Raw genomic sequence first — 23,621 nt, forward strand, 5'->3', positions numbered from 1 at the left:
TGACGAAGGATAGTGAATACTATCCGAAACGTCTGAACCGTTTCCAAAATCATATCCAGTTGCTTGAGTAACTGCTTTTTGGCGCTTCCAAATGCTTGATTTTTACCGCTGATTCAAATTTCCCTCCACCACTTTGACCGTGTGTGTACCTGAAATTCGTCATTTTTTTGTTTGTTTTTACGTCATATTAGTTTGGGCAATTGCAATTGTAGGCCTGTCCTAGAGAAATGATGTCAAACAATCAGAATCAAACAATGGAGTCGGACATAATCATCGCGGCAGTACTATTCTAATGTTATAGAGCCTTAACAGTGCAGTTTTCACTAAAAATTTGAATTTTACAGTTATTTCATATGAATTTTTCAATGTCCGATTGCAAAATGGACGCCCCCTGAGGAGATTCATCCAAAACACACAGATGAGCCACAATATCAAACAGAAGTCTCCCCATATGCAGCTCTGGGAAGGTTTTAATCCCTCTGGTCAAGGATTTTGACCTTTCCCCCCTCCCCCCACTACATGGTCTACATACTCCACAACTTATTTTCACTTAGATTTCGATGTTAATTCTGTTGTCAGGAATGTTACTAGATTAAAACTGTGAACTTATCAGGCGTAGACTTTTGATAAACTGAAACTGTAGATACCAGACCCTTTTCGTGCGACATGGCAAAAACGTAGAGCTCTTAATTATCTAATGACCATTTTGTGTCGTCTTCATCAATTTCTTTAGTCTTTCTTGACTGTCTTGTATTGTGGTCTAATCCTGAATCTTTAAAGTTTATCTTGAACTTTAATTTATCCTCAACCATTTCTTAAGTGTTTCTGAATTATCTCATGAAACAATGACAGGGCCATTGGAGAAAAGACCAAACAAGTTATTTCATTCAAGGATGAATTTTATTTTTTTCTTGTTCAACATTGCGAGTCCGACCTTCAGTCTGTTAGCGCTGACAGTAAATTACATTGTTGCTAACATAGAAGTTGGTATTATCATCACACAAGTTGTGTTACAGATATCCTATGGTAGCAAGTAGATTGTAGTTAAGCTTACATTAAAACAGAAATCAGATTCGATGACAGTCAATAAACATTGTTACTAACAAAGAAAAACGATTAACAGAAAATAAAGATGACACAGTATACTACTAGAATATTCTTATGATTTGATTTAGATAGACAATAGACAATTCATATCTGTACAGGGCCAATACAATTGTAAAATAACTTTCTTATGAATAAAAAAAAATTAAAAAAAATATTACTAGGATCTGAGGGTATGGGGCATATATGAACTGTTTACTGTTACATGAGGCGGATCTGGGTTGTGTTACAGTAACAGTGGGTAAATACTATGTTTATTATAGGTCGGTGTTCTCTTCGGTGTCCTCTTCGGTGTCCTCCTCTTTGACCATAGCCAGGTAGGCCTCGCTGGCTTCCTGCAGGGCCATGACCGCTGAGCTCTGGAAGCGCAGGTTGGGATTGAACTCCCGGGCGATCTCCTGCACCAGATGCTCGAAGGACGGATCTGGGTTGGGCAGCTCAGTCGACGTCTGGTAGGGGTTCTCTGTGACTTTGTACAGAAAATACAGACATGAAAAATCCACCCGATCCTGCACAGCAGACTTTTAAAGCCGTTACTCTGACACGGGTATATCCGCAAGCTAGTTTCAAACTTGGCACTGACAGCATGAACTCCCGCAGCTTAAGGGTTGATACGCTATCTTCCTTCCACCAAAGCTATGATATTTTGAAATGTGTTTTACTTTGGAAAGAGTCAGTAGATTATGTAATGTTTTTGGGAGTGTGTTAAAGGATTGGCACATGTACTGGACATTCATTTACGTTCAAAGTATCAAAAGAGCTTAGTGGGTTCCCTTACCCGCCTGTTGGTCGATCTCGACAAACGGTTGGGTTTGAGGGGGAAAATCCTCCTCTGCTGGCTCGATGTTTTCTGGAGAAACATTGGAGAAAGGAAGGAAAATGTTATTCACCATGAAGATAATCCAGGTGAGATTTGAGAACAAGATGAACGGGACATACAATTCCCATCCTCTTTACTACCAGGTTGTTGTCCAATTTGAAACATAGAAGAGGCAGAAATGATATGTTACTTGCAGGAAACAGAGACAACAATACCATGCATTAGGAAGAGAAAAAAAACAACGTTTGACAATATACAAACAGGAACAATTATTCAGAGGTAGAAGGGGGAGAGAGCAGTGTAGTACACTGCGTAAAGTACATGATAGCGCACACACTGTGAACAGTAGAAATGTTTACAAGCACAGCAGGTGGGAGATAACAACTAAACTAACCTGTAGGAGCCGCTTGAGCGGACAGGAGCACCAGGGCCGCCACTCCCCAGGCTAACAGCGTTGTAGGGTTCATGTTTCTCGGTCTGGAGAAAAAAGAGAGACCTGAGTCAATTGTTTAGGCTTGTGCCGCATAGCAAACATTAACGACTGGACTAGAAAATGTTTATGAATCGGCAACACGGCAAAAGCAGCCACTGGAATAAATCTAAAGCTGTCAAAAAAGACCAATCTGAAATAGATTCCAAGGTTTGATGACTGTCAGCTCTGTGGGCGTGGTTGTGTAATTAGGGGCCCAGAGTTTTCTACGTAAGCTGATTGAGCGGTCCAACACAAACAGAAGCCTGGCTAATTTTACTGTGTCCCGCATCAGCGTACCCTAAATTCCACATATTCCTCTCGATTCGGAACCCTATCTCCAGCCAACATGACTAAAATATTTTTCAGATGAGAACTTACTAACGAAATTAAAGTGTAATTCAGAAATTTGAGTGAATATACATAAGGAAATACATGGTAACACTATTGAAACAAGTAACAGGCTGAATTCAAGTTTTACATGGGAGTTACATGCACGTGTACGCGGCTCCAGATGTCTCACTGAGGGACGACTGCGGAGCAAAACATGTCGGTAGCTTCAGAAATAGATCTACTCTACTTTACACTACTGAACCAGGTAAAAAAAATAGCACTAGCACTAAAAGCAAAAAAAAAAACGCCGCTACTGTAACGTCTACACAATCATAGGAAGAAACGGACATAATTGCGAGACAATCCGTTGCCTTGAGCACATTTCAAACACGGAAAGCCGCTAGCTATAGGTGGCCCAAAGAAACGTGTATAATTGAAATAGTAACATCTGACCATCTATCAGATATCATCACAACTTGGCCCAAGCACAACTACGCTAAACCCCTGTCCACACACAAACCTGCCACTGGAAACAGTATCTGATTCGTGTTATAACAAGACAAGAAACACTTTCACGGCAGAGTCAAACCTACCGCTAAACTGTAGATAAAACCGCTAAACTACGATCTCTTAACTACTTCAAGCTGCCTGTTTAGAGCCTTAACAAACATGCCAATGGAAACAATACCTGCTTCAACAAGACAAGACACACTTTGAGCCCTACCCAACATTCAAAATAAAATTCTAGACGAACATAATGAGATTAAGATCTAGTGAAAAGCACAAAGATACTGGAACAAACGCTTAAAAACATAGAAACAAGTAATGATCTACCAAAAAACTGGCGTCCCTGTTCAGTAAAGGACGCTATCCGTGACACTCAGGCCAATTTAGAAAGCAGAAAATTAGTTCGAAAAGGAAGCCATCGGCGTCATTCAGATTGATTTAAAAAGCAGAACAGAAGTGAGAAACTCACCTGGTTTAACTGACGGGCGAAGAAACTGACGAAGTCACTGATGAAGTGAAGACCTCACGGTGAAGATTGAAGACTGTCGAAGAAACGTCCGACGTGGCTGAAGTACAACAACAGCGTAGAATGCGGAGATGGATCTGCTACTGGGCTTTTCTAGACAGAAGTGGGCAATTATGCAATTTTTTACCTCTCCATACGACCAATCAAATTCAAGCTTACATGAGGTGACAAGTAAAAGGTGGGCGCGACATCCAATCACGGAAAGCCTTGAAATCATGCCATCTTCAAATTTTTCTCTGCAATGTGTCGCCTCAGAGTGATGTAACCACCGAAGGGTGATGTAACCACGGAGTGACTTATGTAAGAAGGATTAAAAAAAATTCTCAGGTTGTTATATGTATGTAATAACTGAGTGAGCGGGCCCTGTGTTATCAGCAAGGGAGATCTTCTTCATTTGTTCAATTTCTTATCAAGTTTGTTAGCGTGTATTGTGCATTCAGGGAGGCAAAATCCTTGACCAGAAGGATTAAAAACTCGCCAGTAATGGGGGAGCTTCTGGTTGTTTGTTCCGGTTGTTTCTTTTGCGTGTTTTAATTAGTATATAATCATGTAATATAATCATATTACATAATGATTATTATATTTTCGGATAATCGTACATTTTGCAAGGAAGATAACAAAATTGAAAGATAATGAGAGGAGAATTACAGTACCCACATGTAAGCTCGCTGCTTGTTTATACTATAGTTGGACTAGACTTGTAAAGCACGGACGTCGGCTAAAATCCAAGTGACTAGAAAACTTACATAATAAAGTTTTTGAAGGCCATTAGAAAACATTACGAAAATCATCATTTACAAATCTAAGGATGATTGGCTGATGTAATTGGATGTGATTTCAACAGTGTAAGTATAAATGTGGGTAAACCTCCCTACATATAAATATCTACCAGCAGGGTAAGGTAGAAAAATCACGACGATGTCATGTCTAGAGAAGGGCCCTGGTGTGCCCACAATTATGCTGGGATCTTATTTCAGTTGTTGTTGTTGTAACTGTAAACACACCTGTCATGCTCGAATCTATTTCATAACAGCTCGAATCTATTTCATAACCACTCGAATCTATTTCATAACCATTTCAAAGATTACCTTTAAAAGAAGTTATGCAACCTCTGTGGGAAAATATCGAAATAAACCCTCAAAAGTTTCAAACTGAGGAATTCTACCAAACTCGGGGTGAATATGACTATCTTACACCCTGAAATTATTTCAAAATTTCTTTCTCACAATTTATACTTCCACGCAGAGGGGAAGAAACAGCATCGTCAACTTTGCTGACAAGATGCTGCGTAGCTTTTTATTAGTATTTCCTAGCTTCAGTGTCTTTTGTATTAAAGCCTAGGTGCTCATTAGAAACAAAGCTCTCCTTATACACTATCTCAGACTGTGAAAACGAGAGGAAAGAAATAGCACATAGACACTGAAGAACTCGTCGTTATCATAACTGTAATCATGACGGTATCATAGAGGTAAACTAGCAGATTGTGCTGGTCCCGCAATTTGAAGTGTCTAAAAACGTTAGAGGAGAAGAAGAAATTGTTGTGCCACTAGAAACTCTGTGTGGAGGTGTTCTGTTACAAGTGATTGAACAGTAAGAGAGGAGCACTGTTAGCGTGAGTTAGAAGAACAATCTATGGAGTGAACGAATTTTTTTCTTGTCTTTTTGACGCATCTATTAAAAGGCTAACAGATTGTATTGATCTCTAAGTTATGTGAAAGGAACCGTTCATGGAAATAAGTATATATGTTGGAAAGAATAAAGCAGAATCCTCAATAAGATGAGGGCGGCAGCCCTAACGAAAGAAGAAAGAAACCCATGTTGTAGGTGATTACGCAATGGCAGAGAATGGCTGTTAGTGTGAGCTAAAACAACATCCTGGGAAACGAAAGAGTTTCAGAACTTCCACGATCGTGTCTTCATAAAGACATCTTTTATGGCTTAATCAGAAGCTGACAGAGGGGCGATATTGGATCACTAAAACAGTAACCCGGTTTATATGAATTATTTCCGCACAAACCGAGGTACCATTTGGCACATAATCAGACCAAGGACGTTATATAACGTTATTAAAATCCTTGACCAGAGGGATTAAAACCTTCCCAGAGCAGCATATGGGGAGACTTCTGTTTGATACTGTGGCTCATTTGTGTGTTTTGGATGAATCTCGTCAAGGGGCGTCCATTTTGCAATCGGACATGAAAAATCCATATGAAGGAACTGTAAAATTCACATTTTTGGTGAAAACTGCACTGTTTGGGCTCTGTAACGTAAGAATAGTACTGCCGCGATGATTATGTCGGACTCCATTGTTTGATTCTGATCGTTTAATATTATTTCATTTTCTGTTGATATATCTATAACTAAAGCCTGACTAAAATCGCGCCCCTAGCGGCCGACCCTACAATTGCCGCCGCTCGAGGAGGGGAGGGGTCATTAACCCCAGTCAGCGAAAGATTGTGTCAACACTCGTGGAGGGGGTCATTAACCCCAGTCAGCGAGAGATTGTGTCAACACAGGCTATAGCTATAACTACACCTGCGAAACACTGCCTAGAACTACGTTATATGTAATGATTGACAAAAACATTTTCATAACTACATTTTAGCACTGTGATGTTACCTGCTTGTCTTTTTCTCTCAAGGTAACATTCATGGATATGTTTAGTTTGAAAATCAAAGTTCCAAACGTGTAGCTCGCTCGCTCACTCACGCACTCACTCACTCACTCACTCACTCACTCACTCACTCACTCACTCACTCACTCACTCACTCACTCACTCACTCACTCACCCACCTCACTCACACTCACTCACTCACACTCACTAATTCACTCACCCACTCTCTCTCACTCACACTCACTCGCTCACTCACTCACTCGCTCACTCACTCACTCTCACTCACTCACTCACTCACTCACTCCGAGTTAACGTTACACGTGCTAATTGACAAAACAACCTTTCAGCAATATTAAACTTCATGTCTCCTTGTCTCATGGTAATTTTCATTGATACAGTTTATTTGAAAAACAAAGTTCCAGAAGAAGTAGCGGAAACAGAACATCTCGGACACGGGTTCGAGTGGTTTGCGATTCTACTGTATGTAAACTCCGAATGTACGAACAAATCCATCGGTAGCACCCTGTACACAATCCTCATTTTTTGAGTTTTTTTTTATACATACAGGTATTGAAGCTTAGGCCAGATTAATGACACGTGGTATATAAATGGACAAGATTCTAGAAGAAAACTGAAACATTAACTTAACCATGACGGCATAAAGGGAAACTAATTCTATGTGTTTCTGCCGTTTTCAGTGTCTAGAAACTGAAGGATACCCAAACTAAGATTCTATATTAAAAACATGAAGCAGATAATCCTTACACCTGGTTCGACCCGTTGAGGAAACTTTAAATGAAGAAGCAAATTAAAACTACAGCTTTCTTCTCCTACCGTTATGGGATGATGATATCATGCAACATTCTATATGGCTATTCTCATCCCATGACCTTTCACCTAAAATGGCCGTCACAACATATCACTGCAATTGAATTTTTTTTATTGTGGGATATAGTTCATTTTACGTCGTTTCCTTTTCCGGTGCCATGTTTGTGTGTTGAATGTCGCCATATTGCAAGGGATGACTGGAGGCTCATGCACGCCTCCTAGCGGTGCTCACAAGTACTAGTCGACTTTCTTCTGACATCTACTGCGGTCTCAAACCGGAGTTACTGGTGCCTCTGTTGCAGCCACAGGTGTACTGAAGTAGAAGAAGCCCTGAAGAATTACAAACAAAAGCATTGTATTAATAGTAACAACGACATGCAACATTATCACCATCATCATCGGTCGACGTGCTTACACACGACGGGGTGATATACCCTTTCGTATGGCTAATTACAAGACGGGGATGCGCCAGGTCTCCGGTCCGGGTGAATGATGTAAATTACCATGTGGCTGATACGAGACAGAGGTTCGCCAGGCCTCCATCCGGGTGATTTGAAGTGAACCACCAACTCCAGACAGAAGGACTTGCACCATCGCACACCGCACCATCGCACGTGTGGGGGTTCTTTAACGTGCCTGGGGTGTGGCTCTCCCCAGACACGGGACCTCCATTTAACGTCCTATCCGAGGCATTATACAGGAAAACAATACAATGTAGACGGTGTTGTATAATCTTGGATGTAGCGTAACGGCGATAGGCAGCCAAGTTACCCTATTCAGACAACAGACAACAGCAGAAATATCTCACATTGGGGTCTGCCTCCAGTTGCTGTCTGACAGTCGTGGCGTCCGGCCTGGTCTTCTCGTTAAACTTCCAGCACTGCAGCATCAGCTGGTATCTGGGCGGGAATAGGAAACAGAAGGATAGTCATTATCCAACCCATGACCTTTCCCAATTTGAACTTTTTGACTTGCTACCCTTCTGGAGTATTCTAATGACCCGCTCACTTTTTACAAGCAACGCATCCGAGTATGTAAGGACAGGAGTGGGTCAACAGTACCGGAAAGTGAATACCTACCAGTCTGTTTTTTACTTAAATGTAAACATAAACTTTGCTTTGCACAGAAAGCCTTTCATTTTAGTAAGGGAATAGTAGATCATCCTACAGTGCGAGTAACCCCTCCCCTATCCTCTCCACAAACATCAGAGACGTACCTTTCATCTGTGCACAGCTGAGGCCTGGGGAGTCTGAAGTGGTTTTGCAGAGCATCATACAGTCTGTCTGCCCCCTCCATCCCAGGGTACGGCGTGCGGCCCAGCTGCGCAACTTCCCACAACAGAACCCCAAACGACCAACTGGAAAATAAAATAAAAACCAACGTCAGGCTTTGAGTAATCGCCACCAGGATATCTTCTCACAACTTACGACCAGAACGATTTACACAAACTAAAACAAGCTAGCTAAGATTGATCCATGCACATGGATTTGGCAAATATAGACAGTCTAAACTGTTCGCACTCTGTATTAACATACTCACACGTCACTCTTGTGGGTGAACCTAGCCTCGTTCTTCAGGCCCTCCGGCGCCATCCACTTCAGCGGCAGGAGGTCTTTACCCTGGGGGAACATGAAGGCAGTTTGTAACTACTAGTGATGTGACGAATTTGTCTTTTTCTGTATAGCCATAAGGATCTCAGATGAACAGAAACCAATACTTTAATCTTGATTAGCTTTAATTAGTCTCATTGTCCACTGGATTCTAACGATGCTTTTTATGTAGTTTAACCTACTCCGTCCTGCCGATGGTACCCCACAGCGTACATGTCCCGAGCCAGCCCGAAGTCCGCGATCTTGGCGGTTCCCTTCCCACAGATCAGGATGTTCCGGGCCGCGATGTCTCGGTGAACCAACTGGGAACAGATGGAATTCAGGTAACTCAGTATACAGCAGTTTTGGGCATCAATCGTTTCAAATAGATTATGAGAAACGTCTAAACTCTAAGAAAGAAATTCCTAGATTAGGTATTAGTCCTAATCGCCAAACATAGTACTTCAACCAGGAATCTTCTGGAAGATATGGTAGAACTGATCTTAAACAGTTTCTCACCCTTCTGCTTGCCAGATGCTCCAGACCGCAGCACACTTCCACCATCATGTTCTCGAAGATGTGCCGTTTGTTGACCAGAACGGTCCTGTTGAGTTTGGACTCCGCACGTAACGTCCACAGCAGGTGCAGGAGACTCCCGTGTTCGGCATATTCCAGCACCAGTTGGAGCGGACCTGCAGGGAAAAAGAGCAGGAGCAACTGTGGACTGGACTCATTACAAACTTGACTTGTTTGACCGTTCTCAATAATTTTCGGAATGTTTTTCTTATATAACTGACACTTTTGTGTCAATAGGGCAACAATGTATTAAAAGCAGACGACACATAGCAGATGGGAAATGTGTACACGACCCGCAACAATTTCTTGTATTAAATGGGCTCTTCTGTCTACCTGTCACTTTTGCAATCCTATCTTAACAGCTACACATTAAGGTTCAAACTCGTAAGTCCCAAACCTTCTATAGATCAAATAGCAATGCATAAAACCAACATTCATGAGTCACGAAGATTTTGTACTGACCGTCTCTAAAGCATATGCCTTTCAGCCCGATGATGTTGTCATGGTTACCACACAACAACATGATGCAGGTTTCCCTCAAAAGGGCCTGTCTGGTCTGGGGGTCGTCATCGTCTGGATTGAGATTCGTTAGCACATAAAGGAATAAATTGCCCGATAAAACGGAAGGGCTGATGAAATTCACAATACACAATCTTTTCTATGCAAGTTTTTACCAGTTAAATTAACTTTGTAATCTTAACGAGAAGATGATTTTATGACCACTTCAACTAACATAGTAAACTACTAATTAAAAATGAACCACGCGTACGTAAACTTCATTCATAGCAACCGTAGACTTACTTTTGAGTTTCTTAATAGCTACTGTCATATCGTCTTTTTCAGGATGCGTCAGCGTTGCCTTGACGACATGTCCAAAAGCGCCCTCTCCAAGAAGTTGTCCGCCCTGCAGCCTGCTCCTGTGGATCTCCCGTTCCTTCAGCAGCTCCATGTCGATACTGCCTGACGAGGAGCCTTCTGTGAACGGCATCATGGCCTGGAATCCAACCAGTATTCTATAAATTTCTAATCTACATAAAGTTTATAAGGTTCTTACTAATCACCCATACATTATAAAGGGAATAGGACTTCAAGCTTTGTCCTTTGGGTGAGGTAAGTTTTTATCCTGGATTGTCATAGCTTTATGAAGAATAACCTAGAAAATAATCTATTCATATGACTAGGAATAAATTAATCTAACACATTAAATACATATGGTAAATCTAAGTCTATGCAATAACATAGTAGGCAGTTGAAAACAAATGTACACACGGCCTTCGTACTTGAATCACAGCACCCACATGATATTAAGGTCAAAACTTGCCTTAAGGTTCTGTTCGAGTCGGAAGACTTCCGGATCGTCGATGTTGCCGACCCGCAGCCTGTTGTTGTGCCTGTGGAGCAGGAAGATGGCGCCGAGCAGGAGGAGAATCAACCCGGCTGCTGACAGGCTGATGGCCAGGAGGAGGGAGTCCGGTTCTTTCGGCTCTGGAAAAGAGTATGCGTTACTTGCTTGGCCTTGTAAATAGGGTTCGCCATGTGTACTTCTCCCTTTATATATACATATATAAACGTAACTGCAATCTTGTCTGAAACACATGTACATAATCCATGACACTTAACTCTATGAAGAATGATAACGATAACCATGGATATGTCTTCGTGACTATCATCACACTGAGCTAAAGATTCAGTTGTGGCAAATCGGATCAGCTAAAAGATACTCATGGTCGGCTTTGGTGGAACAACAGAATTCAGAGGCCAGCCTTTGTTATCCATCGAACTTAAAGAACGTCCATGAAAGTGGCTCACCCGGACACCCCTCCCCCTGACAGATGCAGCCCAGGGTCCGGTTACAGGTCTCCAGTTCGGTACAGTTACAGACCCGGTCACAAAACTCACCGTAAAGGTTATCCTTGCAACCTGAAATATCACAGCACGGCATTATATCATTGCAATATACCACATCGAGTGAGCGAGCTAGTGTGAGAGAATGACTGTGCGAGAGTCAGTGCATGGGTAGGTAAATGAGCGAGTAAATCAGTGAGCGAGCGAACGTTTGTGTGTGAGTGAGCAAGTGTGTGAGTGTTTAAAATGAGTGAGTGAACTTAGTGAGCACCTGCGAAAGGGAGTGTGTAAGTGAGTTAGTAAGCGAGGGAGCGAACTTGTGAGTAAGTGTGTGTGTGTGTGTGTGTGTGTGTGTGTGTTTTCCCTTTAATCCCCTTGCTCCTCGTCTTGCAGCTTGCAGTTATTTGCCCATAATTGAGTCTGAAGCATCGATACGCCCCCCCCCCCCAAGAAAACAACTGTTGATATAGGATACCTGTTATCGTGATGTCCACCATGTCGCTGTATTTCACTCCATTGTTTGTAAGAGCTACACAGGCCACGTGACCCTCGTACTCAGGCAGTAGGGAGCTGAGGTGTAGAACAGAAAAACTGTGGACGAAAAGGAAAAAAATGTTTTGTACTACGTCACAATATCTCAATTAAACGTATTTTTTTGCTTGTTTCTTTACACTAGTTCTTTATTCTAATAAAAAAAACTAAAGTCAGTTGACACTATAGCCCCCTAGTAGGTAGATACGAACCATCAATATGTCGTTTAGCTTTAAGTCAGGAGTTTAGCTGCGAATCACGTTATGTGACCATCATCTGGGTAATTTCAAAAGAAGTCTCACTTCTTGCTGCTTGTTACGTTCAGCAGGTTACCAGAAACGTCACTCTTAAATGACCACGTGATGTCGGTGACGTCAAGGTTGTTGGCGGTGCAGGTGAGCTGCAGTTCCTGTCCGTACCGCAAGTCGGCCAGTTCGCTGGTTGAAGGGTTGATGCGCACTTCCGGGAATACTGATAAAAAAAATCTACTTTAACTGTAATGTCAACACAAAATTATAGCTAGAATAGTTTGATAATGACTAGTACTTCTACCAACACTGATTAACTTTCAAGTTAAGAAAAAATTGGTGTCAGCTACAACAAATACACGACGTTCCTGGGTAAAATGATGCAGAACTAAGTGAAACGTAATGTGTACAGCGCATTGGAGAAAAGTTTGCAGAATGTTTTTTCAGCTTTCCATGCAGAGCCCACCTGTGGTGCAGTTCCTTCCCTTCCAGCCAGGGGCGCACCTGCACGCCCCGTTGAAGCTGTGGCATGAGGCTCCGTTATAACACTGGCAGCGCTCCGCACAAAATCGCCCGAACCGCCCGATGGGACAGGCTAAAAATGGAAAAAATGGTTTGGATATCTTATAGCCCAGTGTCGTGATGCGTGATCACATTTTTTATGTATGGACGATTGTCAACGTTTGGGACTGAATCCTTGCCGCAAATAAGGTATTCACCCAATTGTTCGATGAAATACGAATGGTTATCACTTATAAAGATGGGGGACAAGCCATGACATGGAGGAGAACTGTAGAGCGAGACCTTGCTGAGATAGGATGCACCTGGGAGGGGTGCAACGAACAGCATCGGATAAGAAACTGTAGAGAACAATAAATGCACGCCTCAGTGGACACTGACATACGACGCAGTGAATGGAAGTATGCAATTGATTATATGGTTACAGCTTGTTGAAATATGAAGTTTTTGACCCTCATCTAATCGGCGGGCATGTCTAGAATATTGAGCTGTGGTAGAACAGACAAACAAACAAACGGACAGACAGACAGACAGTCATTTTAAAAATAAAGTAAAATCAGTTGTCCCCACCGTTCACTATGACCTGAGTGCGGAAGACTTGCCCATTGGTCGCACATTTAATCTCATTAAGAGCAGCATTCTCCTCCCCGACCTAAAACAAGATGCAGAAAGACGTGACATCATCCATTTCCTCGACAAATACGCTCTGTTGAATCAAAATTCGATTACTTCTCTACATCATATTCCTTAAAGAGGATGTAATTATTTTCCGAAAATATGACATGAACCAAAATCAAAATGTCTGAAATAATAACTCGAAATCGCATTCCACATCCGTCACTCGTACAGACGTTACTTTACTACTGAAGCCACGTTTCCGTAAGGTATGCTAATCCACGTGGCAAAAGGTCGTATAGAGAGAAGCAAACTTTTGAAAAAAAATTCGCAATAGCAAAGGGAAGAGAGGTGCAGTGCAATTACCTTTACGTTCCAATACGTGTATTTGACATATGCTGCGCTTTCCTTCAGAGGAAGACGGGTGTAGAAGGGGATCCATGGCCAGTCTTCAAGTGGAAATGTCCTGCATACGAGAAGACATTTAATTTTCAAACTTAAGATTTTCACAGTCGTCATCACCAGTATATCAATAAGACTACTAACATCACTGTAGTACAAAGATAGTGGATTCCAAATGTAAATGGATTCACTAGTCTGGTAATATGTACGTATTACGCATGAACTTGAAACAATATCGATATAAGTGGGCCTACCTCCGCTTGTTTACAAAAAGCTTAGTGGAGGCCACGGTGTCGGGGTGAGTGGGTTCACAGGAGTACACCGTGTCTGCCGTCAAGTCAAAGTCAAGAAGATTGTCATCAACAGCGAGGTAGAAATCCAGAATGTCTGTGTGACGACACAACAAAACAAGGTGTAAATCCCCATAGTTTAACGTTACATACTTGATTTCTTGTGAATACAAGAGTTAGTTAAGTAGTTGGATACGTTTGTAAACGGTTGGATGTTTCAGACAGCATCAGCTACGTTTAGTCACTGCCAGTTTAGACATTTACAAAACTCACCCAGTAGCGTGGGTCTCAATACCTGGATCCGGATATATACGCGTCTTCGAGGTACTCTTTGATTGATTGTTTGGTTGGTTGATTGATTTACTGTAAATGATAAATAGCAAAAGGACACTTTTCAGAATATTTCTGATGTGTTGTAGTACCACTCACCACCGCCAGAAGCCGTTTTGCGATCAGTCCTATAGCCGAACGGCGAGAAATTGCTTTCGTCGTATGTGAACCAGTCGAAAATCTTGATTTTCACAAAGTTCTAAAGAAATGGAAGAAACGGTAGAAAGCCTCCAAATAGCAGTTAGAGTTGCATTATTGATTAGCATTTTTTTAATAATAAGACGTCGCCACATATGGTGATTGTACAGATGGAGAGACACATACGTATTTCTTTGGAGTCACAAGCAAGTACGTTATTTTTCCGTAGAATTAAGAGGTCGTATTTCTCTGGGGTCATTGTGTGATAAAAGCATCTTTATACATGGTACTTGGAGTGCTTAGAACGTAGTATAGTCCGTACTTACCCCAGCTGTGTGGACTGTGAAGTCTTCCTCTGTTTGAGGGATGAAAGTGTTGTCATCGAAAACTGGCTCGTCCTCTGATGTCGAATAGGAGGGAAAATTTAACACCAGTCAATCCACAGATACTGCTGATTGTTTTAGATAATCGCCTCTATTCGTTTTGAAGGAGAAATTACCGTGCTCAGGTCAACTTTGAAAATAAGCAAGAAAGACCAATATTTTGACTCCTACGTCCGTCTAAAGTACATATATGCACGACCCCATATCTTCGCCAAATGATTTCACCTTTACAACTGGTGCATTACTTAAATTTGTCATTAATTATGCAAATGTGTGGTGGAAGCGGCTTTAATGCAGATTTATTCGCTACGTACAGGTAGACCTGCCTACACTTCTTACTACTCACTAGTTTCTCTGCTGGTAAAAGTCAAGTTGAATTCCATTGTCCAAAAATCTGTATGGCTGTGGTTGTAGACCACGTGTAGCTGATGCCCGGTACTGGCCGTGGATAGGTGGAAGGGGGCTACAAATCCTGGGATACATACAGCGTGGTTGGAAAGAGAACTACACTGTCATACTTCTGTATCTTGTATCACCCAGTCAATGATTTCTTTTCAGTCAAGTTCATGTACTAGGTTGATTTATATGTTGTTTAAAAGAAATTGTTTCTTATTTTACATGAACATTTATTAAATATTTTTGTTATTATTAATGGTGAATGCCAAATTTGTCAATATTGTCACTTAATTTAAAACAAGATAGAAGACGAGTGTCATTTTATTGTTGACTGTTCACTGTACAAAGATAAGTTTCCATACTTTCGATATTTAAATAACATTAAAAAAATTACATTCCTCACGCAATTAGACAAACCATGTATTCTAAACCCCACCAGCAACTACATTTACAACTGTCTTAAGAAGAGAGAAGGAGTTGAACTTGTGCATACTAGTACATGTATCACATCCTACACAAATGGAGAGACTTAGAATCACTAGGGAATACATCCTATTCACCTTGACCTGTACTTAGCTTGTTAGAAAGCAAAAACGTACAATAAAGGTCTTCATTCATTCATTCATTAATTTGCTACGTTTGTGTCGGTATGGTGGCCATGAAAAAGTGACCTTCACAGGGATAACCTGTTCCACTATACCATCCACTGTTGTGGAAAAGGAACAGCTCAATAAATGAACAAGATAAATAAATAATTCAACGGTAGATGTCTTAGAATGCTATTTGACATCAATACTAAAACAAAGAAATGCTAAAAAGAAGGAAAGTGCGAACCTTCCCGAACAGCACAAAACGTGTCGACCAGCCTGCTGTTAGATGATCCCCCGTCGTAAAAAGTCAAAACATCACCGGTGCAGTTGTCAGTTCCTCGCTGGAAGAATCTATAATCGAAATTGATCTAAAATGGACAATAAAATATCAACTTCTTCCAGATGTGCAAGAAAACTAGAAAGGCCGACATTTGCTTAAGAGCAAATACAGCATATTTCAGCCATACCCCTTTCCACGCAACATTGGACTGTTCCAAATCATCCCTGCGCAAAAATGGAACATCCTCTTAACAGTACATTATCCCCCAAAGTGGACTGGTATTGTGAATTGATTCCAGGTAAAAACAGAGCTTGCTTCTATTTTTCAGAAAATGACAATAATCACACCTTCCATTCAGAAAATTTTCATCATGACTGAAAATTGTTGAATGACTTCATGTAATGTCATTAACAATTTTCAGTACGATAACTAGGTGTAAGTTTAAAAAAGTATAAGCTCCTTGTGATGTGGGTACATTTATTATTGCAGTGAACTTTTTTTATTCAAGTAGGGCATACGATTTAATAATTATCAAGCAGGTGCAGGTACTGTAGGAGCGTTTGTTTTCTTCAAGCTGTAAAACTGTTAAACTGTTTTACTTTGTATGCAATCAGCCATCGAGCCTATTCTTATTTTAGTTTAACAACTTCCTGCCAGACCCGGAAGATACGATTGAACCTTGTTCGAGGATTTATTTTCGTCTGTCTGGTCAGTCTGTTCATACCCTGGCGCTGAGAGTGTTTTATTGGGCTGAAACTCTGGCAATTTAAAGTTACTTACAATTTAAATGTTCAAAGTTTATGTCAAACAACAACAGCACTAGGAAATGTGGCCACTATAGACAGGTGGTCACTATAGAGAAAATGCTGATCTATTGACTAGGAGCCATACGTTATACATGATTTCAGTACACTGATCATTAATCATATAAACATTGCACAGGTAAGCCAATTGTTTAGATGTACAATTAAGTTCAAATAATTCTGAAGAGAAATATTGATGAGAAAATAATCATTCTCGCCACTGTCTAACTTATAATTACGTATCAAAACTAAACGCAGATTTTCTAACTAACGCACCTTTCGCCGACTTCATCAAAGGACCGCCGGCTATCAATCAAACACGGCTGTTGATTAGACTTAGAGTTTCAAACAGTCATGTGCTGTGTGCCAGTTGACAGCGAACTTCATGCTACGTGATGTTTTACATTGCTTGGACCTTCTTTCCTACAGCGGTGCTTCTACAAAATATTTAGACTGTAACACTGAGTCCCACATGTTTTATAGAATAGAATTTGACGCAGAACAGCATTTTTTGCTGGGTATTTTTCTTGAAACATGTCCGTGGGAATATCAGCGAGGCGGCGACGTAGGGATATCAGACCGTCAACAAAAGTCGCACAGCGGCTAACGGCGCAGCGAAGATACTAGCGCTATAAATAAGCGCTTCAACTAAGGATGGCAACCCGTACAATATTTTTGTATACTGTTGAGCTAAGTAAAGTTTGTTGTTTATGAGGTTTTAGTTGTCTTTGAAGCTTTGACCCGAAATATTTTAAAGTCAAACTGCTGAAGAGAAGTAAGTGACTGCTACGATTATCGTAGATATGGCCCTAAAAAAACTGATAAAAGAAGCCTTCTCAATAGTCTAAAATGCAAGAGCTTCCGGGGGGGGCTTTCCCCCCCCCCCCCCCCCCACAGTGGCCCTGCCCCTGGACCCCGCCAGGGACAGTCGGCGGCCCCCGGACCCCTGTCCGACGCTTTGAAAAAATCCTGGCGAGAAGTCTGTACGGCCTGAGTCTTCAAGTTAACGTATTGTGTGGTCCCGCTTATGAATATTAATTAGCCTTCGCTTTCCTCTTCGCTGATTGGCTGAACCATTAATTGAATTAACTCTTCCTGCCGGCTAGACGCAGGTGCAGATGTCGGCTCTGTGGGGTGAACGTCCGAAAGGTCATGGCATGGAGAACGAAAGAAAACCAATTTCCCCCCAAAAAAGTGCTGTAATTAAGCCTTTTACAGTACTTTATGCCAAAAATTTCACTTGGATCATTTTACCAACTATCTTATGCCTATCTATACCAAATGTTACTCATACCAGGGTACAGGGGTGCAAAATATACCGTTATAAGACCGTCAACAACAGTCGCACGGAGCTAACAGCGCAGCGAAAATACCATCGCTAGCGTTTCAACTTCGGATAACAAGTTATAAGTACTGTTGAACTCAGTAACGTTAAAGTTTGTTTTTAGTTGCCTTTGACGGTTTGACCTGAAATAGTGTTACGCTAAACTCCTGAAGAGAAGTTAAGTGACTGCTGCGATTATCATAGATATGCCCCTAAGAACTGATACAATATAAAGCCTTCTGAATAGTCTAAAATGCGAGAGCCTTAGGCGGGCTTCGCTCCCCCTGGCGGGAACACTGCTATATGCGGGATCATGAGGCCCCGCTTATGAATATTAATTAGCCTTTGGCCTCCTCTTCGCTGATTGGCTAGGTCTTTGATTCAATTAACTCTCCGGCTGACGCGCACAGGTGTGGCTCTGTGCGGGGTCACGGAAGGTCACGTCAGGAGGCCAAAAGAAAACAAATTTCCCCTCAGAAAAGTGCCAAAATTAATCATTTTAAAGTTGTTTATGTCAAAAATTTTACTTGAATCTTGTTACCAAGTATCTAATGCCTATCTATACCAAATGTCAGGTCAGTTAATTGTAATGCCAGGGTACAGGTGCCAAAAGTGTCCTTTTTTGGTCAAAAATTGGCCAAAAATCGCAAAAATAAGCATTTTGTTGCACTGTACACCAAAAGTGTTATTGGATTTATATGAAGGGATTATCAAGGCACATCTGTGTCAAATTTCAGCTCATTCGGTTGCAATACCAAGGTACAGGAGCCAAAAGTGTCCTTTTTTGGTCAAAAATTGGTAAAAAAATCGCAAAAATAAGCATTTTGTTGTACTGTACACCAAAAGTGTTATTGAATTTATATGGGGGCATTATCAGGGCACATCTCTGTCAAATTTCAGCTCATTTGGTTGTAATACCAGGGTACAGGGGCCAAAAGTGTCCTTTTTTGGTCAAAAATTGGTAAAAAAATCGCAAAAATAAGCATTTTGTTGTACTATACACCAAAAGTGTTATCGAATTTATATGGGGGCATTATCAAGGCACATCTCTGTCAAATTTCAGCTCATTTGGTTGTAATACCAGGGTACAGGGGCCAAAATATACAGTTTTGGTCTAAAATTGACCAAAAAATCTCAATAAAATCATTTTAGAGGCAGATATGAAAAAACTGAGAAAAAAGCATCAAGGTATTGGCCCACTCTACCCCTGTGCCAAATTTCAGGTCATTCGGTCCAGGAACGGCGGAGATGAATCACTTTGAAGATTTGACAGGAGAAAGAAGAAAGAAAGAAAGAAAGAAAGAAAGAAAGAAGAAACATTACGAATACAATATATTTCACCATACTATGTATGGCTGAAATATAAATATACATTTCTGTTTGCAATATAGATAAACCGAAACATTTGCAGCTACGTAGTGACAGATGTTTCTGTAAGGATAATCTGCGTATCAAGAATTGGTAAAGACAGGTCAGTTTTAGCTCTGTACAACGATGTGCCAATAACAGATATCAAGCATTGCACCTGGCACGAGTCACTGATTGGTAGTAATGGCAGAGTTAAAAACACAGGTCTTTTTTCTCAATAATGTTAAATCGTACACTTCAGAAAGTACTTACAAAAGTTACAGTGTATCGACGTATTGCATTACATTCCCTTGGTTCTGCTTGAAGACCGAGTGACTGTCACACAATGTATATAATTGTGTTTGCCATACATAATTATGAGTAAAAATGCAGCTCTCTATACACTGTGAGCTTACTTTTCCATCTTCATCATCTTTATTACATGTACACACCATTCAAGAATTGTACCTACATGTAGCAATAAACTTTGAATAGTTACCAGTATAATCCTGCCTGGATCGGTAGTGATGTCCCACTCACAGTGGCCTGACGTCACATCCGCTTTACTTATTATGTGGCCTCGATTTCCGGTCAGCTGATGCGTACATCCTAATATGGTAAATAAATGTGCGCGACCATTAAAAACTTTGTTTCCAATGACACAAAGTCAGGGCGGAATTGTCAGTAAGGCCATGTTGATCTGATTATATGGATGACATCCGCGCTCGCACCAATTTTCGGCCATTTCCAAAAAAAAAAAGTTTTCGACCACACAATAAATTGTGCAAAGCAGCTGTAAAATGAGCACAAATATTCCATAGATTGAAAAAAGAAAGTATCAGAAAACAGATAACTAATGCCATATATAGAATGCCAAAATGAATCTAAAGTCGAAGAATAAGATGTGAAAGGACGGAAAGAAAAAAAATCTATTGTTGGTTGGGGGAGGTACCAGTACAGAAAATTCAGGTCCAGAGGATCATGGTATACCATACTATGTGTGTTTAGTCCTATGTTCAACCTTCCAGTGGCCACATTGATTTCATACTGAAGGCAACTTTTTTTTTTTGGCCAAACTTTTTTTTTATTCGCTCGCTCGCATCAGTTTTAGAGTTCCCGGAGGATGTCATCCATATAATCAAATCAACATGGCCTAATCGAACGTGACGTGTCGGTAACGCGTCCGCTACACTGACTGTGTGACCGTTGACACCACGAACTAATAATACAACACAGAAGAAAATGGAAGTGGCAAAATAAGCTACAAAACTTGAGTTCAGCACCACTTTGTCCCATCTTATCTTACGTTGAATAGAATCAAAGTGGCAAAAAAGAGTAATGAGATGACATGCGGTATTAAACCAAACTAAGCTGAACAAGGACATAACGTTATAACATTTAGGGCACGCACTCACCGCCAAGTGCAGGTCGGCAGTTCTGAAGGTAGAAGAGGAGAAAAAGGGCAACAGAGAGGGTCAAGACCCCGTTCATCTCACAAGGAGGCTTCAACACGTCCCTGCAAACATAAGAGCAACGATATGATAATTACTTGCAAGGAAAATTGCTGATAGCGAAAGAACTTAAGTATAAAAATGTTTACCGTAAGGGCAGGTCACTTTCGTCGTACGCTAACCGATAGTCTTTCAACAGCAGGTTAAGAGCAGTCGAGGATCACATTGTCTAACAAACTCCAGCTGTCTTGGACAATAAAGGTTGCAGAAGATCATTGCTAACAGTCTGTTCTTCCATAGCTTTCCTTTGCTGAAAATCCAGACAACAAGACATGAATGTGACCGACTCTTGAACTGTCTTTTCCCAGTGCGGGATACTTGTCAACCAAACTCCAGCTCCGTTAACCGTATTCCTAACAACATATAAAGCAGAGAAGATGCAACCTTGGCTTACCTGTGCTATAAGAAGTTTGCTCGAAGGAGTTGTGTCCTACCCAAGTCTAATAGGTTCAGGAAATACGCCGTTCAGTATTGAACCATTTAGTTGTGCCGGAGCGCTATTTAAAGAAAGACCTAATATTCAACGCGGTGGTTGATATATCTATTTAAAGCTATGACGTGCCGTTTATTGTGATTAATATCATCTACACAAAGACCTAGCGCCGTTATCAGTACTTGATGTTGATAGGCATTGCAGCGTTGTCAGGCAGTCGTTAGAATGGGTACAAAAACAACCAGTTCCTTGGCACCAACGTAAAGATGTAAAATGGAAGGAACATAAAGAAATCATTGTGACTTTCAAAGGCAGAAATTATATCGGCAGTAGATATCCCTATATCATCGTGTAGGCAGAATCATCGTGTCTGTACGTACTTAACTTATAGCTGTATGCGTTCTAGAGTATAGCAGCTAAGATGTGAGGGGAGTTCATATTCGTGCGTATATCAAGTCCCTACAAGTTCCGTATTGACATTTGTTTGTTTCAGAGAAAGTACTAGTTGGCAGGGAATTTTTTTTCATGATGACTCATCGTAGTGAAGATTATAATATTACTTGTAGAAGCCCCCAAACAAACTTTTTTTCGGCCGCAAAACAGTCCTGCTGCTGTCACTATGCGAGCATACTGGATACCCAAGGATTACTTGCAACGTTTATCTCGAAACGCAACCTAACTCATAGCCCGTGTTACAAAATATCTCGCTGCCAGAGACTGGTTAATTAGAACCAAATCGTCTAAATTGAAGGAACTTTCTAAACAAAGCCTGAGTAACAGGGTTCGAACTAGGGGAACCCCCGACCCAACACCAGCAGCGTCTTGTGTAAACACTTACCAATAGCCTGTTTTCTTTGTTCGTTATCACGTCACTAGAAGGGTTTCAGCCTTACAGGTTACTTGTTATCAGGCACAGGTCACCTGAGAGCACACCAGGTGAGTTACAGGTAGGGAACGAACAGGTGTGGGGTGGCCGTTACAAACAACAGCCGTTAACACCGGTGCACCTATTGCACGTAGAGGTGTCCTGTCGCTAGCATACCAACTACAACTGCACCTATATGGAGCTAGAATTGCTGCCAAGCTAGCAAAAAAACGTAAAACATTAGTATTTGTGTTAGAAATACCTTGATACCGATCTTTTAAGTGTCATCAATAGACAGATGAATAGAAAAATCAGTATACATTAAGTGTGATGTCTCCCTTTATTGCCACAGGTAATCGAGTATATATATATATATATATATATATATATATATATATATATATATATATATATATAGGATACCATATTATAGTTAACCACATTAAGTTAAAAATACACGAAACTTATATCAAATGGTAATCTATTGCCTACCTTTGTCACACAGCTACACATACATGTACAACAACAAGGAATGTGGGATGAAGAACCCTACAGGGGAAGTCACGGTATAAACTCTTCTCAATGGTCTTGTGGCGTAAACTGTTGCTCAACACTTACCCGTGCAGGTGTGAAGAAATAACAGGTGTGTTTAAGCTCCAGTCTCCCACCAACTGCGCTCTATCGGCAGTAAGCACTTTGAACCAATATTAGCCCTTCTGATAAGGTATTCATTAAATATGGTGTACTATAACCATGGTTTGATATAACTATCGTCTATATATCAAAATGCTTGACCATGTGTGGAATACGGCTACACTGAAGTGACTCCAGGGCTGTGCAAATATGTTTTATTTCGTGGCGTTAATAATAACGTATTACCAAATCCTTACCGGACCTTGAGGTGGTATCTCACTGCACTTGGTGCACCAGTGTGGCACTGCTGGGTTTGAAAGATTACTCAACGAATTTCAGAGACAAAGAACGATTTTTTACGTTTTGTGTAATATAAATCTGTTATCTTCTAAGTCATACAGACAGTGCCGCGAAGAACGAACCCCGTAGTGCCCCACCGGTGCCCCAAGTGCAGTGAGATATGCCACCTTTAGTGGCGATATTCAAACCAAAATATTATATCATGGGTAGATTCCATTTGGGTAGGGTAATGGATAAAAACAGCTTCATTTAATATTGTCTTTAAACACGCACAAAAACATGACAAAATTTGCAATGCATTTACGTTATGGAAATTGATAGCCATTTATTACAGATTCAAGTGATAAACATTTTGATATGCTTTCATATACACGATGTGCCTATCTTGTCTAAGGATTCTTAATCGGTAATTATAACTGACAACGACAAAGAAATGTCACAGAGAGAATACATTTTGTTTACAAAACTGTAC

At 40.9% G+C, this 23,621-nt stretch overlaps 2 protein-coding genes across 2 annotated transcripts in view; both read right to left on the reverse strand.

The window, feature by feature from the left end:
- Positions 1 to 881: 881 nt before the first annotated feature.
- On the reverse strand, positions 882 to 3,954 carry LOC118420722 (histone H3-2-like). The gene is made up of 4 exons (XM_035827677.1): positions 3,703 to 3,954; positions 2,319 to 2,401; positions 1,883 to 1,954; positions 882 to 1,573 (listed from the first exon to the last, which is right to left on the reverse strand). Exons 2-4 carry the CDS (start codon positions 2,389 to 2,391, stop codon positions 1,362 to 1,364), a joined length of 357 nt encoding a protein of 118 aa, XP_035683570.1. The 5' UTR covers positions 2,392 to 2,401; positions 3,703 to 3,954; the 3' UTR covers positions 882 to 1,361.
- A 2,778-nt stretch (positions 3,955 to 6,732) lies between these two features.
- Positions 6,733 to 23,621, reverse strand: part of LOC118421994 (fibroblast growth factor receptor homolog 1-like) — a 28,669-nt gene continuing 11,780 nt past the window's right edge. Inside the window, exons 18-22 of the mRNA XM_035829497.1 lie at positions 8,994 to 9,113; positions 8,741 to 8,820; positions 8,418 to 8,558; positions 8,010 to 8,100; positions 6,733 to 7,531 (exon numbers count right to left, since the gene is read on the reverse strand). Of these exons, the coding sequence (XP_035685390.1) occupies positions 7,472 to 7,531; positions 8,010 to 8,100; positions 8,418 to 8,558; positions 8,741 to 8,820; positions 8,994 to 9,113 (492 nt within the window). The 3' untranslated portion in view covers positions 6,733 to 7,471. The remainder of the gene's footprint in view (positions 7,532 to 8,009; positions 8,101 to 8,417; positions 8,559 to 8,740; positions 8,821 to 8,993; positions 9,114 to 23,621) is intronic.

The sequence above is a fragment of the Branchiostoma floridae genome, chromosome 8 (assembly GCF_000003815.2).
Source record: "Branchiostoma floridae strain S238N-H82 chromosome 8, Bfl_VNyyK, whole genome shotgun sequence".
Lineage (NCBI taxonomy): Eukaryota > Metazoa > Chordata > Leptocardii > Amphioxiformes > Branchiostomatidae > Branchiostoma > Branchiostoma floridae.